General features: G+C 37.3%; 1 protein-coding gene and 1 pseudogene across 1 annotated transcript; both read left to right on the forward strand.

Moving 5' to 3' along the window:
• Positions 1 to 3441: 3441 nt before the first annotated feature.
• Positions 3442 to 5120, forward strand: LOC113547199 (uncharacterized). The gene is made up of 6 exons (XM_053235577.1): positions 3442 to 3484; positions 3713 to 4093; positions 4272 to 4388; positions 4522 to 4611; positions 4700 to 4737; positions 4992 to 5120. The coding sequence occupies exons 1-6, from the start codon at positions 3442 to 3444 to the stop codon at positions 5118 to 5120; spliced, it is 798 nt and encodes a 265-aa protein (XP_053091552.1).
• Positions 5121 to 11442: 6322 nt separating this feature from the next.
• LOC113547187 (uncharacterized) lies at positions 11443 to 13385 on the forward strand (annotated as a pseudogene).
• The last annotated feature ends 708 nt before the right edge of the window (positions 13386 to 14093 follow it).

Below are 14093 nucleotides of genomic sequence, written 5' to 3' on the forward strand. Positions count from 1 at the left end.
ACAATATGCAACAAGACAGTATATTAGTACATTTCAAAATAAAATAAATACCAATATATAATTAAAAATCAATTCCAAAATTAAAAATAAAATGACCAGCCAAAAACACCAGCCACCAGCCATAATCAGCTGTAATACTGAGAGGCGGTGTTAATATTAGCTACACTGCTGATGCCCAACATGTCTATTCTTTTGTGTTCAACTGAAAATAGTCTAAAAGTCTTCACACGCTTCACGTGTTGGGCCGAGATCCAGCAGCAGCTCAACTTGTACTGAACTTCCTGATTAGAGGCTTGTGGGAGGAGCTTCTTATAATCCACCAGATCAAAAGCTTTTCACTTTTTCACTCATCAGCTGCCGAGTCGCTGCAGGGCTCAAAGATCATTCTTCATTTCTCCTGATCTCATTAAACATCTGCAGGTGACATTTCTCAAGAACACCTGACCTTGTGACCTCCATATCTTCTTTATTTATGTTTTGAAAAAACTATTAATAGGAGAACTGGACTACCATTAAGTTTGTTCTTCTTGGAAATCTGCTTTGGTATAAGAGGAATAAAACACTATGGCATGTGCTGTTAAAGGAAAATAATCAACTTCAGTGTGGTAACAGTAACTCTGCTTCATCACTGTGTACTGTATTTAGCTGTATTTCTTGTTATCTTAAACTTGTCACAATGTTTTCACAATGTTATCTATATGTACAGAACCCATGTATTGTCTTGTACTGTAGTGCTGAAGGCCTGACAATTCATCTTACTGAAATACTGAAAACACAGTTTCTTATGGCAGTAAAATTGACTTGCCTTGACATAACATAAAGCCACAGCACCGCCCTGTAACCACAGACCAAAGCCAGAGTAACCTTAAATAATCCCCTAATTTATCCCCATCATCATGAGGTCTATGTGGGTAGAATACACCTCTCACTTTTTTTTTCACTTTTTTTTTCACTTTGTTCTTCTTATATGAGGTGACTTTTTTAAGAGCTTTCTGTAAGTGCATTCTTCCTCTTCATCACTAATTCTCTTCTTTTACTCTAACTCTCCTAATGGATACTAATTACTAAGTCCTTTTCATTCTCTATCTCTCTCTCTCTCTCTCTCTCTATATATATATATATATATATATATATATATATATAAGATAGATAGATAGATAGATAAACACAAACGCAATATGGCCAAAAGTATGTGGACACCTGGCCATCACAGCCATATGTGGTGTGGGTATTGAACAGCCCCATTCCAGATTTAGATTTTGGAGTGTGACTTTGGGGATTTGTGTTCATTCGGTCAGAAGAGGGCAGGAACATTATCTTGCTGGAACAGATTTGGGCCTCTTAGGAAGGGAAATTGTAATGCTACAGCATGCAAAGACATTCTAGGCAGTTGTGTGCTTGCAACTTCATGGCAACAGTTTAGGGAAGAACCACATATGGGTGTGATGGTCAGGTGTCCACTTACACACACACACACACACACACACACACACACACACTTACTTATTTACTTATTTATTTATATTGTATGTACTTTCTTAGGATCAGTTCTAAACCACATACCTGCACACTAAATACAATGTCAAAATGCCTGCTACCATAGAAGGTGTACTTTTTTTTTTTTTTTTTAAGGCACTACTTAGTACACTATTTGGTATGTGGTCTGGGACTCAGCCTTTAGATTACAGACCTCTATTTTAGCTCCTGGTCAGGATTTTGTCGCTGTCCATGGTGTTGAAACTCAAGTGAAGTAACAATGTGAGTTAATTTTCTTGGTTGCATCACATAAAAATAACACCATGTATATCACTAAAAAGTAAGAATTAATTTTTCAGAATTTTCTTTTAGTTTTTCTTTAACATAATTACTTCACTTCATTTAATGATCTTTTTTTCAAAGACTAGATTTCCTATTACATCTGAAGAGTGAAAGGGAAAGTCTGTCGCTGTCCCTGGTGTTGAAAGTCTTGTGAGGTAAAAATGTAGTTGGTTACCATAGCAACATCAACCACAGAACATCAGTCAACTACAAATACAGTGTTAATGCACCTCAGTAACCTTTCTGCTGAATAATTGAATGAATAGTAGATATTCAATTTAAATACATTTGAACAAACAAACAAAACAAATTAATTAATTAATTAATAATCCAGCATTGTGTCTTATGTAAACAGCATTTTTTGAGTGACATTTGCATGCTCCTGAGAAAAGGTGAGATTTGAAGGTAGCATGGCATGTATCCTTCTCAGACAACATAATCCCATAGTCCAGTTCACCAGACCAGAGTTCTGAAAGTAGATTAAGTTAAATTACATTTAAACTCACAACTTTCTACAGCAAGCAACCAAGCACCTGTTTACACAAATGAAAGATGATTTAAATATACACCAGTTTTAACCACTAGGTGGCAGTGTTCAGCTCTGAGAGTGGAATCTAGGCTTAAACAAAATTTAGATATACAATTGAAGGAAATATAATGTATTTATTGTCATTTCATGTGCTTATATTTACTGACAGTTCTACAGTCCTGTAGATTTTATATTATTTATTATATTTTTCTACATATTCAGACCTGATTTACTTTATCATAGAACATCAGTCTTCAGTCCCTTTAATAACTGATCTGTTTGAGGTATTTTTTTTATCAACTTTTATTTATTTAAAAATTAAAGGTATAATCTGGATATTTTATTTAACTTTTTTGAAAGGAGTCTTCAGTGCCGGAGTGTTGTAACAGTCAGAGGTAAGACTCATTTATATCTAAGTCCTCAGATAACACTGATCCTCTTCATAATTTCAGTAGATCCTACATTTATATTTTCATAAACACATTTACATATTCACTGATTAAAAGAGTTCTCTGTAGTCAGTGATAGGTCACTTAGAGACCAGAGGTATGAAAGGCTATAATAGTATAACAGTGTAGACTCAGTGGATTTATTTTAATTACATCGTAAAAAAATTCTTTTAAATGCATCAGTTATATTATGAGTAGTGTGTGAAGCTCTCTGGAGTAAGAGCTCTTACTCAAATTCTCATGTTTTTATTTATTTCTTTAACTGCTCTGTACTTGTACTCTGTAATCTGCTTCTTTTGTAAATGACTTCCTATGAAAAAATTCTCTGACATTTTAAACAATGCTGATCAAGTGCTCAACCAAGATTTTCTTTAAACCAGGTTATTTTTTATTCCTCCATTACACGTGAGAGTACATGTAAATTATTTTGAATGAATTGGGTGAGATGGGGTTGGGGATAACACTGTTTGGCTCATCATGTATATATTTTTTTCATTTATTACAGCCAATCACACGTCATATTCTGGGGCGTGCTCAGTACAGACCGCCTATAGTACACATATAAATTCAAACCATGCTTCAAGTGCATTCATAGTCTGTTGATAAATGAGATACAAACACTGTAGAATTTCTGAGAAATGAAAAATGTCTGTTTTCTGGATTTTAATTTTGATCTTCAGCACCATGTGTAAGTAATATGAGCAAAGTATTCCTATCTAGTTTAATAAATTATATATATATATATATATATATATATATATATATATATATATATATATATATATATATATATACACATATTAATTATTGCTTTAAAGTGCTTTTGTATGTAGTTGTATGTAGAAGGAACTCCAATGTTATTCTGATAAGTTGTTGGCTTAAGGTTATTACCTAATTAATGCATTTGCTTTTCTAGATACAGTCCAACCTGGTAGACGCTGGGTTACTGCACAATCTCTCACAGAGTCAACAGTTTATCAGCCTGATGAAGAGCTCATTGTGGATATTGGCAACTCGGCTACTCTGCGGTGTTGTGTTTTTATAAAAGGATTCAAGATGATAGCTTTGTTTAAGCAACTAAACAGAAAAAAACCTCAGATTATAGTTAAGATCTTTAAAACTGATGGAGAAACATTTCATAATGGATTCCAAAAGTCTCGTTTTCAAATAGGAAGATCTTCAAATTGTTTCTATGTGACCATTTTAAACACCACTCAGTCTGATGAAGCCATGTACTACTGTGCACTGACGGAAGTCAACATTGTGTTTGGAGATGGAACTTATTTAAAAATTAAAGGTAGGATTTTGAGTTAAATTGATTAAGCTCCTGGTTTAATGTAGTGATATCTTTCCTTATTACCATTAGCATTTTCGACCTGGAAGACAAATAATAGTGAAGTAGTAAAATGCTAACTGTATTTTCTTCAACAACACTGAGTTACAGACTTTTAGTGAATCATGATAAATGTTTATAGGTGAGCATGTTACTATTTCATCAGAAACATCTAAACCAGCTCTGTGTGATAATTCAGTGGTGTGTGAACCTACACTGCATGGAAACAGCACTAACATGAACACACAAGAGAAAACAGGTATGTTGTCTCATAATTCATCATTGAATAATTTTCCTAAATTCATAAAGCATATTTTGCCTATAAAATCATTTGTACTGATAACATGGTGAGATAACAGTATCAGAAATGATTAGATCTCTACATTCGACAGTGCTCGGTTTGGGAACGGCTTTGGGTTTGTGTGCACTTCTGATTTTCTGTCTCACTTATTTCATACTGAGGAGGAGAAAATGTGATAAAAGTAGGTGCTTTTGTCATAAAATAATCATTTCACTTACTTTTATTTCCATTAAAAATAATCACTAATAAGTGTATTTCTGTATTAATAGAAAACACTTCTACGAAAAATTCTTCAGGAACAGGGCAGGTACGTGTACAACAACAAAAAATATATATAGTGTTGATTTTATATTATTATATATTTTATAGGTAATTTTTTTTTCTGTAGATACCACTATGTCTCCTTTAATTATGCATGAGTCTCACTACTAAATATCCAACTCATGTATGTGCAGTGCTGCTCTCATTCTGTGTAGCTCGTGTGTATAGTGCAGTTACCCATATTGTGTGGTTATTACTTTGAGCTTGATTTCTTTTCATGTTTTTGCATTTCTTTTTCAGGAATCTGAAGCTGAGACACTGAATTATGCAGCTTTACAATTCTCGAAGAGGAAAGCCAAAGCTGAAAAAAGGAAAACTGGCTCATTAGATGAGTGTGTGTACTCCAATGTTAAGGAAACTGTAAGATAAATCATTCACAGCACATGATACTATTACACTTAAAAAACTGCGAAAATGTTTTAACTAGTAAAATATTCTGACTATAAGAAAATGTATACTATTTTTTTGTCATGAGATGATGATAAAACAACTAAAAGATTATTAAACCAACATTTTTGCTGACAGATACATTTATTTCAGGAAGCAAAATTATGTGTCAAAAATGATTAAATATTCATTTACAATAATCTCATAATAAATATTATTTTATGTCGGTATACTTATTTAAAGCCCATTGTTTCTTTTAAGTGCCCTATTATTAACTTTGACTAAAGGTGAACTTTTAGTGTTGCACTTTTAATGTTGCCTATGCGTCTGTTGTTTTTTTTTTTTTTCTGAAGACACAGTAAATGTAAAGAGTAATTTCATTAAAAATGTAACCAAAACATAATGTTCAACATTATTCATAAATTTCTGAGTTTAAACAAAAGTAATGCTGCATTGCTAGTGTATTTCCAAGAAGGATGTGGGTTGGCCTTAAACATAAGTCAAGGACTCTTACATCCGTATTAACTGTGGGCGGGGCTTGTTTTATTCACCCATCTCTGTACTTGTGTTTCAGACTCTAGTGAAAGGACACCAAAAATCATGTGTTATAAATGGATTCATGGATCCATGGATTAAATGATCAGGCAGGTTCACTGATATGAAACCAGAGAAAACAGTGGGGATTATTAAATCTTGTTTCTGCCTCAACGTTACAAAACAATAAAGACAACTGATGTGGTGTCAATACATGAAAACATTTTAATACATAACTTGTTCCAAAATGGGTTCCAACCTCTTTTAAGGCTGATGTTTATACAACCCCTGGCAAAAATTATGGAATCACCACACGTAGAGGATGTTCACCCAGCTTTTTTACTTTGTAGCAAACAAACAAATCACACATATGACACAAAAAGGTTTTGTTCAATAGCTTAATATTCTGGCTTTGTGGAACATACATAAAAAAAAATTCCTGACATATTTTTTATTAATGGCATGTCTTTTTCCAAGCTATTGAACAAAACCTTTTTGTGTCATATCTGTTATTTGTTTGTTTGCTATAAAGTAAAAAAGCTGGGTGAACATCCTCTAAGTGTGGTGATTCCATAATTTTTGCCAGGGGTTGTAATTATTTTACTTTATTGGCAGTGATGTTTAAAGACTTTTCAAATGATACTGCCCAAAATTTACAACTGTCAGTCATTTACTGACCATGGAGGCTTTTTTTGTTGTTGTTGCTGCTGCTTTCTCATTATAAGTGAGTAAGTGCTATATTTTGCACTTTTTTTTTTAGACTGTTGGGTTATTATATAAATGTGTTACCAATGTCGATAATCAGGTTTATTTACCTCAAAAAATAAAGCTAGTATGCATGAAGACGTTCCACAGGTTTAAAAGTTTAAATTGATTAAAAACCTGCTCATTCTGTGGAATATTTGAGCTCCAAAAAAAGGAAAAACATACAGTCTCTAACTTCTACAATAAACAAATAAATAAATTAATTAATTAATTAATTATCAGGATATACCAGACTCTGAGACAAAGGTGAGAATCCAACACAAATTTATTACAGGACTTGCCAAACAATGAGTATGCAAAGACAGGGTAAACACAAAGATAAGTACTGCAGGCTGGTGGGTAACAGATAGAGACACTAGGTAAATGACTGAGGGAAAAGAGCACACACCTCACGTGTCTTGGAAGGGGAACGCTGGAGAAAATGTAAGGAGACGTAGAGGAGCTTCAAATTAACACAGGTACTCACAGAGAAGAGGTCTATTCCTAGTTGAGGCCAGACAAAGAGTGCATGTGAGGTGTGTGCTTATATGGAGTCCTGATGAGTGTGGTGATTGGAGACAGGTGGTGCTGATTAGAACTCTGGGGAGAGAGAGCACTGACTGTTGGTCACAGAGCCTGGTTTTCCTGTTACATTAACACAGTACGCATTGTAATGGGGTTAGGTCCGTGGCAGGTTGATGGAGGGAGTTCTGTGCATACTCAGCCCAAGCGAGGAACCGCGACTCCAGGAAGTCTGGTGGCTGTGGCAGAATGTTCACAGGAAGCAGCTGATTTCTTGGATCTTTCTCTCAGTTTTGCCGTTGCACTGGGGATGGTAGCCAGAGGACAGGCTCACGGTCAAACCTAAGAGATTGAAAAAGGCCCTCCACACCCTGGAGATAAACTGGGGGCCTCGGTCAGAAACAATACCTTCAGGGAGGCCGAAGTTCCTGAAAACATGGTTAAACAAGAGCTCCACTGTCTCCAAGGCGGAAGGGAGGCCTTTTAAGGGAAGAAGTCGACAGACTTTGGAGAATCGGTCAACAACTTCCAGGATACAGGTATAACCATTGGAAGGATATAAAGTCAGTTATAAAGTCAAATCCTAAGTGTGACCATGAACGATCCGGAACCGGAAGGGGAAGGAGTTTATCTGACGGCAGATGTCATGGGGTCTTGGACATAGCGCATTCCTGGCATCCCTGGACAAACCGCTTGACGTCCTGTGCCATCGCGGGCCACCAGAATCGATCTTGAAGCAGCCTGAGGGTCATCTCAGTCCGAGGGTGGCCAGTGCCTAGGGAGTCGTGCACGGATTTGATTAGTTTATTTTGTAAGGAACCAGGGACATACCTGCGGTTTTCGGGACACCCTGGAGGAGCTGGTTCTATGGCTGCTGCCTCGGCTATTTCCTCATCCAGGGACCAATGTATGGGACTCACCAATACCTCTGGGGGCAAGATGGGTTCTGGTTCACAGGAAGGTTCCTCTGGGGCATGAAGATGAGAGAGGGCATCTGCTTTCACGTTCTTGGTCCCTGGACGATAAGAAATAGCAAAGTTAAATCGTGTAAAGAAGAGGGCCCATCTGGCTTGTCTAGGATTCAGCCTCTTGGCCTCACGCAGATACTCAAGGTTTCGGTGGTCAGTGAGGACAAGGAAGGGAGCCCTCCAACCAGTGCCTCCACTCTTCCAATGCCAACTAGATGGCCAGCAATTCACGGTTCCCCATGTCGTAGTCCTGCTCCGCTGGGGTGAGTTTTTTGGAAAAATAGGCACATGGGTGGAGATGTGAGGGATTCCCCTGCTGCTGAGACAATACGGCACCCACTCCAGAGGTTGAGGCATCATCCTCTACCACGAAGGGCTTACTGGGGTCTGGGTGGCGAAGAAGGGGTGCCATCGTGAAGGCCTCTTTCAGGATGTCAAAGGCCTTGGTGGCGTCTTGGGTCCAGGACAGGGATTTGGGCTTTTGCTTGAGGAGGGAGGTAAGTGGAGAGGTGATAGAACTGTAATTTTTGATAAACCGACAGTAGAAATTAGAGAAGCCCAAGAACGTCTGGAGCTCTTTAACAGTTGTGGGTATTGGCCAGGTCTTGATGGCTTGGACCTTCCCCTCATCCATCTTGATGCCTCTGGCACTAATCTTATAACCAAGGAAGGTAGTCGTGGGTTGGTGGAACGTGCACTTCTCTGCCTTATGGTAGAACTGATGGTCCCGGAGTCTCTGGAGGACCTTCGACACGTGCTGGAGATGTTCGGCCATATCCCGGGAGTAGACTAGGATATCATCGATATACACAAGGACAAAGCGGTTGATGTACTCCCGGAATACCTCATTTATGAATCCCTGGAACACAGAGGGGGCAATGACAAGACCATAGGGCATAACTCGGTACTTGTAGTGGCCAGTGGGGGTAATGAACGCAGTCTTCCACTCATCCCCCTCTCGTATCCAGATGAGGTTGTATGCACTGCGAAGGTCCAACTTGGTGAATATCTGGGCACCCCGGAGTTGTTCCAATGCTGCTGGGACAAGGGGAAGTGGGTAATGGTATTTAACGGTGATCTTGATGAGTGCCCGGTAATCTATGCAAGGCCGGAGACCTCCATCTTTTTCAGCCAGAAAAAAGAAGCTGGAAGCAGCAGGGGAAGTAGATGGGACGATATAGCCTTGTTGTAGCACCTCCTGGATGTATTCCTCTATGGCCTTTTGTTCCAGAATTGACAAAGGGTAAATTTTACCTTCAGGCACTGGCTCACCCAGTATGAGGTCTATGGCACAGTCCCATGGCCTATGGGGTGGTAGCTGGGAGGCTTGTTTAGTGCAGAAGACATCCTTGTACTGGTTATAACAGGCAAGAATATCCACCGGCTGTGGCTCTATAGGGCTTTCTATGGATGGGGTACAGACCGGGAGGGGCTGAGGACAGAGAGGGAAACATTCAGGGAAGCATTGATCGCCACACCGTAGGACTTCGCCCGTGGACCATGAAATTATAGGATTCTGTCTTACTAACTAAGGCCGTCCCACCAGGAGATCAGAGGTGGCTTTTTCCAGAAGCTGGAGTTCAATGGATTCTGAGTGCAAACAGCCCACTTGTAATTGTATTGCCCCATCTGATGGCTGTCTGATGGCTCTCTGACTGAGGGGAGTTCCCGTTATGGAGTGTGCTTGATAGCTTGCAGGGTTTGGGCTTTTCCTGAGCTGGAGTTGATGGCAGAGTTCTCCGGATATGAAATTGCCGGCTGAGTCGATGAGGGCTGTAACCGAAACTGAGTAATTAGCAGTACTCAGAGTTATGACTGTGGTGAGAGGTGACACACAAACTTGCGGAGAAGTTATATAACTCACCAGAAGTCGAGGAGGGTGAATGGGGCTCTTGGTAATTACGTGCCCACTGGCTGCACAATATAAGCAGAACCTCTGGGTCAGCCGACGATGTCGTTCCACCGTAGTGAGGCACGTGGAGTCAATGTGCATGGGTTCCACTCCTGGTTCTGGAATAGAGGGAGTTGAGGACAGAGGAGGGACCTTGGGAGACAGCATGGTGCTGCTCTCCTGGGAGCAGCTGGCTAAGCGGTGAGCCACTCGGATGGATAGTAGTATGAAGCACTAGAGTCCCCTGTTGGAGTTGCTCATTAACAGAAAATGGAAAAAGAAAAAATGTATTGTAAATTGTAATGTAATGCATTAATTGTTACAAAATAAAAAAAGTTAAAGAAGGAGCTGTTCAAGATCCACCAAAGAAAAGGCACAGCATCTGCAACCATCATGATGTTCTGCATCTTGAGCATGAAGAGTAGATCAGCAATAAGCAGGCTATTGTCACAGCCTTTAGACCAATTCAATTCAATTCAATTTTATTTGGATAGTGCTTTTAGCAATGGGCATTATTACAATGCAGATTTTCAGAAATATATAAACTCAGGATATACATTTTAAATTTATAAATTTATCCCTAACGAGCAAACCAGAGGCGCCAGTGGCAAGGAAAAACTCCCTGAGACAACATGAGGAAGAAAACTTGAGAGGAACCAGACTCCAGCCCATCTTTATCTGGGTGACATAGGATAGTCCAATTATAAATAATTCCCTTCTATAACTGTATACTATATGGTCAAAAAGTGCAATTGTGTAACCAGGGAAATTCATTATAATTTTCAGATAAAGTTTATTTGTTGAAGTTACCAAATGTTCACTGATGGAAACTTGAGTGCAAAACTGTTCATGGGAATTGTAGTCCTAAATCTATCAGAGCAATTGTAGTCCTAAGCCACTGTAGCAAAACTGTTCATATCAATTCAAGTCCAAAGCCGTCTTCATGGTTTCTAAGTAGTACCCACAGTAATCTCATGTAACTTCAGGCTGTCTGTGTAGGGCCATCCTCAGCAGCTGCGGGTGGTTAGACCAGGAGTGTCAAACTCAAATACTGCCCAGGCCGAAAAGTATTGGAATGGCAAGATCAGCTTTTTTTTTTTTTCTTGCTATACACTGAATGTTCATATGGGATTGAGATCAAAATATGAATATGAGACGACAGGATTGAGGCCTAAATTACACCCAGGCTACATACAACAGCATAGGCCAGAGATTCACACTTGAAAATTCGTAGAATAAAAATTATTCAACTATTTGTTTTTGTTACCACATAAGCAAGCTTTTGTATACATAAGTTGAATTCAGAGAGCAATTAAAATAAACAACAATGAGATGTTAGTGTAGGCACACGTGAGTAAACAGTAAACCACACTTTCCATTTGATCATAACATCTTTGTCATGATATCTCTGTGCAACACCAAAACACAACTATGGAAATATGTGGGGTAGATGTAGGCAGATCAGAATACCATGTGCTTCCTTATCATGCCTTTTTTTTTCTTACATCCAATCATGTCATATTCTGGGGCGTGCTCAGTACAGACCGCCTATAGTATAAATATAAATTCAAACCATGCTTCAAGCGCATTCATATTCTGTTGCTAAATGAGATACAAACACTGCAGAATCCCTGAGAAATGAAAAATGACTGGATTCTGTATCTTAATTTTGATCTTCAGCACCATGTGTAAGTAATTTATAGAGATCAATATAAATCTATATAAATCTATTTCTTTAAACCACTTATTTTGTGTGCAATTGTATTTTAAATTAACTCCAATGTTATTCCTTCAAGTTTCAAAGTCAATCTTTAATAGCACTTTGTGTATGATAATATATGAAGTACATTCATTACCTAATTAATGCATTTTTGTTCTAGATACAGTCCAACCTGGTAGACGCTGGGTTACTGCACAATCCCTCACAGAGTCACTAGTTTATCAGCCTGATAAAGAGCTCAGTGTGGATATCGGAGACTCGGCTACTCTGCGATGTTGTATTTATAACAGAACATTTAGCATGATATCTTTGTTTAAGCAACCGAACAGAAAAAAACCTCAGATTATAGTCAGGTTCATTAAAGATGGTGGAGAAGCATTTTATAATGGATTCCAAAAGTCTCGTTTTCAAATTGTAAGATCTTCAAACTGCTTCAATATGATCATTTTAAACATCACTCTGTCTGATGAAGCCATGTACTACTGTGCACTGACATTCCCCAACATTGTGTTTGGAGATGGAACTTATTTAAAAATTAAAGGTAGGATTTTGAGTTAAATTGATTAAGCTCCTGGTTTAATGTAGTGATATTTTCCCTTATTACCATTAGCATGTTCAACCTGGAAGACAAATAATTGTGAAGTAGTGAAATGCTAACTGTGTTTTCTTCAACAACACTGAGTTACAGACTTTTAGTGAATCATGATAAATGTTTATATGTGAGCATGTTACTATTTCATCATAAACATCTAAACCAGCTCTGTGTGATAATTCAGTGGTGTGTGAACCAACACTGCATGGAAACAGCACTAACATGATCACACAAGAAAAGACAGGTAAAATGCCTCATAATTCAAGATTAAATAATTATCCTAAATTTATAAAGCATATTTTGCATATGAAATCATTTTTATTGATAACATTGTGAAATTACAGTATCAGAAATGACTAGATCTCTACATTCGACAGTGCTCGGTTTGGGAACGGCTTTGGGCTTGTGTGCACTTCTGATTTTCTGTCTCACTTATTTCATACTGAGGAGAACAAAGTGCGATAAAAGTAAGTGCTTTTATCATCAGATAATAATTCCAGTTAATTTCTATTATTTCTATTAAAAATCACTGATGAGTGTATTTCTGTTTTAATAGTAAACACTTCTATGGAAAATTCTTCAGGAACAAGGCAGGTACGTGTACAACAACAAAAAATATATATAGTATCGATTTTATATTATTATATATTGTATGGGTAATATTTTTTTTCCGGTAGATACCACTATGTCTCCTTTAGTTATGTATGAGTCTCACTACCAAATATCCGACTCATGGATGTGCAATGCTGCTCTTGTTCTGTGTAGTTCGTGTGTATAGTGCAGTTACCCATATTGTATGGTTATTACTTTCAGCTCGATTTCTTTTCATGTTTTTGCATTTTTTTTCAGGAATCTGAAGCTGAGACACTGAATTATTCAGCTTTGCAATTCTCGAAGAGGAACGCCAAAGCTGAAAAAAGGAAAACTGGCTCATTAGATGAGTGTGTGTACTCCGATGTGAAGAAAACTGTAAGATAAATCATTCATAGCACATGCTACTATTACACTTAAAAAACTGTGAAAATGTTTTAACTAGTAAAATATTCTGACTATAAGAAAATGTATACTATTTTTTTGCCATGAAATTATGATAAAACAACTAAAAGTTTATTAAACCAACATTTTTTTTAAATTGTATTACTTTGCTGACAGATACATTAGCATAGCAAAATTATATGTCAACCGAAGTTTAGAAATGATCTAATATTCGTTTACAATAATCTCATAATGAATAGTATGAAAAAAAAATACCTAAATTCAGTATATTATTTTATGTCTGTACACTTGTTTAAAGCAAGTCCATTGTTTCTTTTAAGTTCCCTATTATTAACTTTGACTAAAGGTGAACTTTTAGTGTTGCACTTTTAATGTTGCCTATGTGTCTGTTGTTTTTTTTTTCTGAAGACACAATAAATATAAAGAGTAATTTCATTAAAAATGTTACCAAAATATAATGTTTAACATTATTCATAAATTTCTGTGTTTAAACAAAACTAATGTTGCATTGCTAGTGTATTTCCAAGAAGGATGTGGGTTGGCCTTAAACATAAGTCAAGGACTCTTACATCCGCATTAACTGTGGGCGGGGCTTGTTTTATTCACCCATCTCTGTACTTGTGTTTCAGACTCTAGTGAAAGGACACCAAAAATCATGTGTTATAAATGGATTCATGGATCCATGGATTAGATGATCAGTCAGGTTCACTGATATGAAACCAGAGAAAACAGTGGGGATTATTAAATCTTGTTTCTGCCTCAACGTTACAAAACAATAAAGACAACTGATGTGGTGTGAATACTTGAAAACATGTTAATACATAACTTGTTCCAAAATGGGTTCCAACCTCTTTTAAGGCTGATTTTTATATAACCCCTGGCAAAAATTATGGAATCACCACACTTAGAGGATGTTCACCCAGCTTTTTTACTTTGTAAGGCTGATTTTTATAATTATTTTACTTTTTTGGCAGTGATGATTAAAGGC

This window comes from Pangasianodon hypophthalmus, chromosome 7 (genome assembly GCF_027358585.1).
Source record: "Pangasianodon hypophthalmus isolate fPanHyp1 chromosome 7, fPanHyp1.pri, whole genome shotgun sequence".
NCBI lineage: Eukaryota > Metazoa > Chordata > Actinopteri > Siluriformes > Pangasiidae > Pangasianodon > Pangasianodon hypophthalmus.

Coding starts and splice junctions, on each gene's coding strand:
- LOC113547199 (XM_053235577.1), top strand. CDS start 3,442: ATGTCTGTTTTCTGGATTTTAATTTTGATCTTCAGCACCATGT. Junction 4,094..4,271: donor AACTTATTTAAAAATTAAAG/GTAGGATTTTGA, acceptor AAATGTTTATAG/GTGAGCATGTTACTATTTCA. Junction 4,389..4,521: donor GAACACACAAGAGAAAACAG/GTATGTTGTCTC, acceptor TACATTCGACAG/TGCTCGGTTTGGGAACGGCT.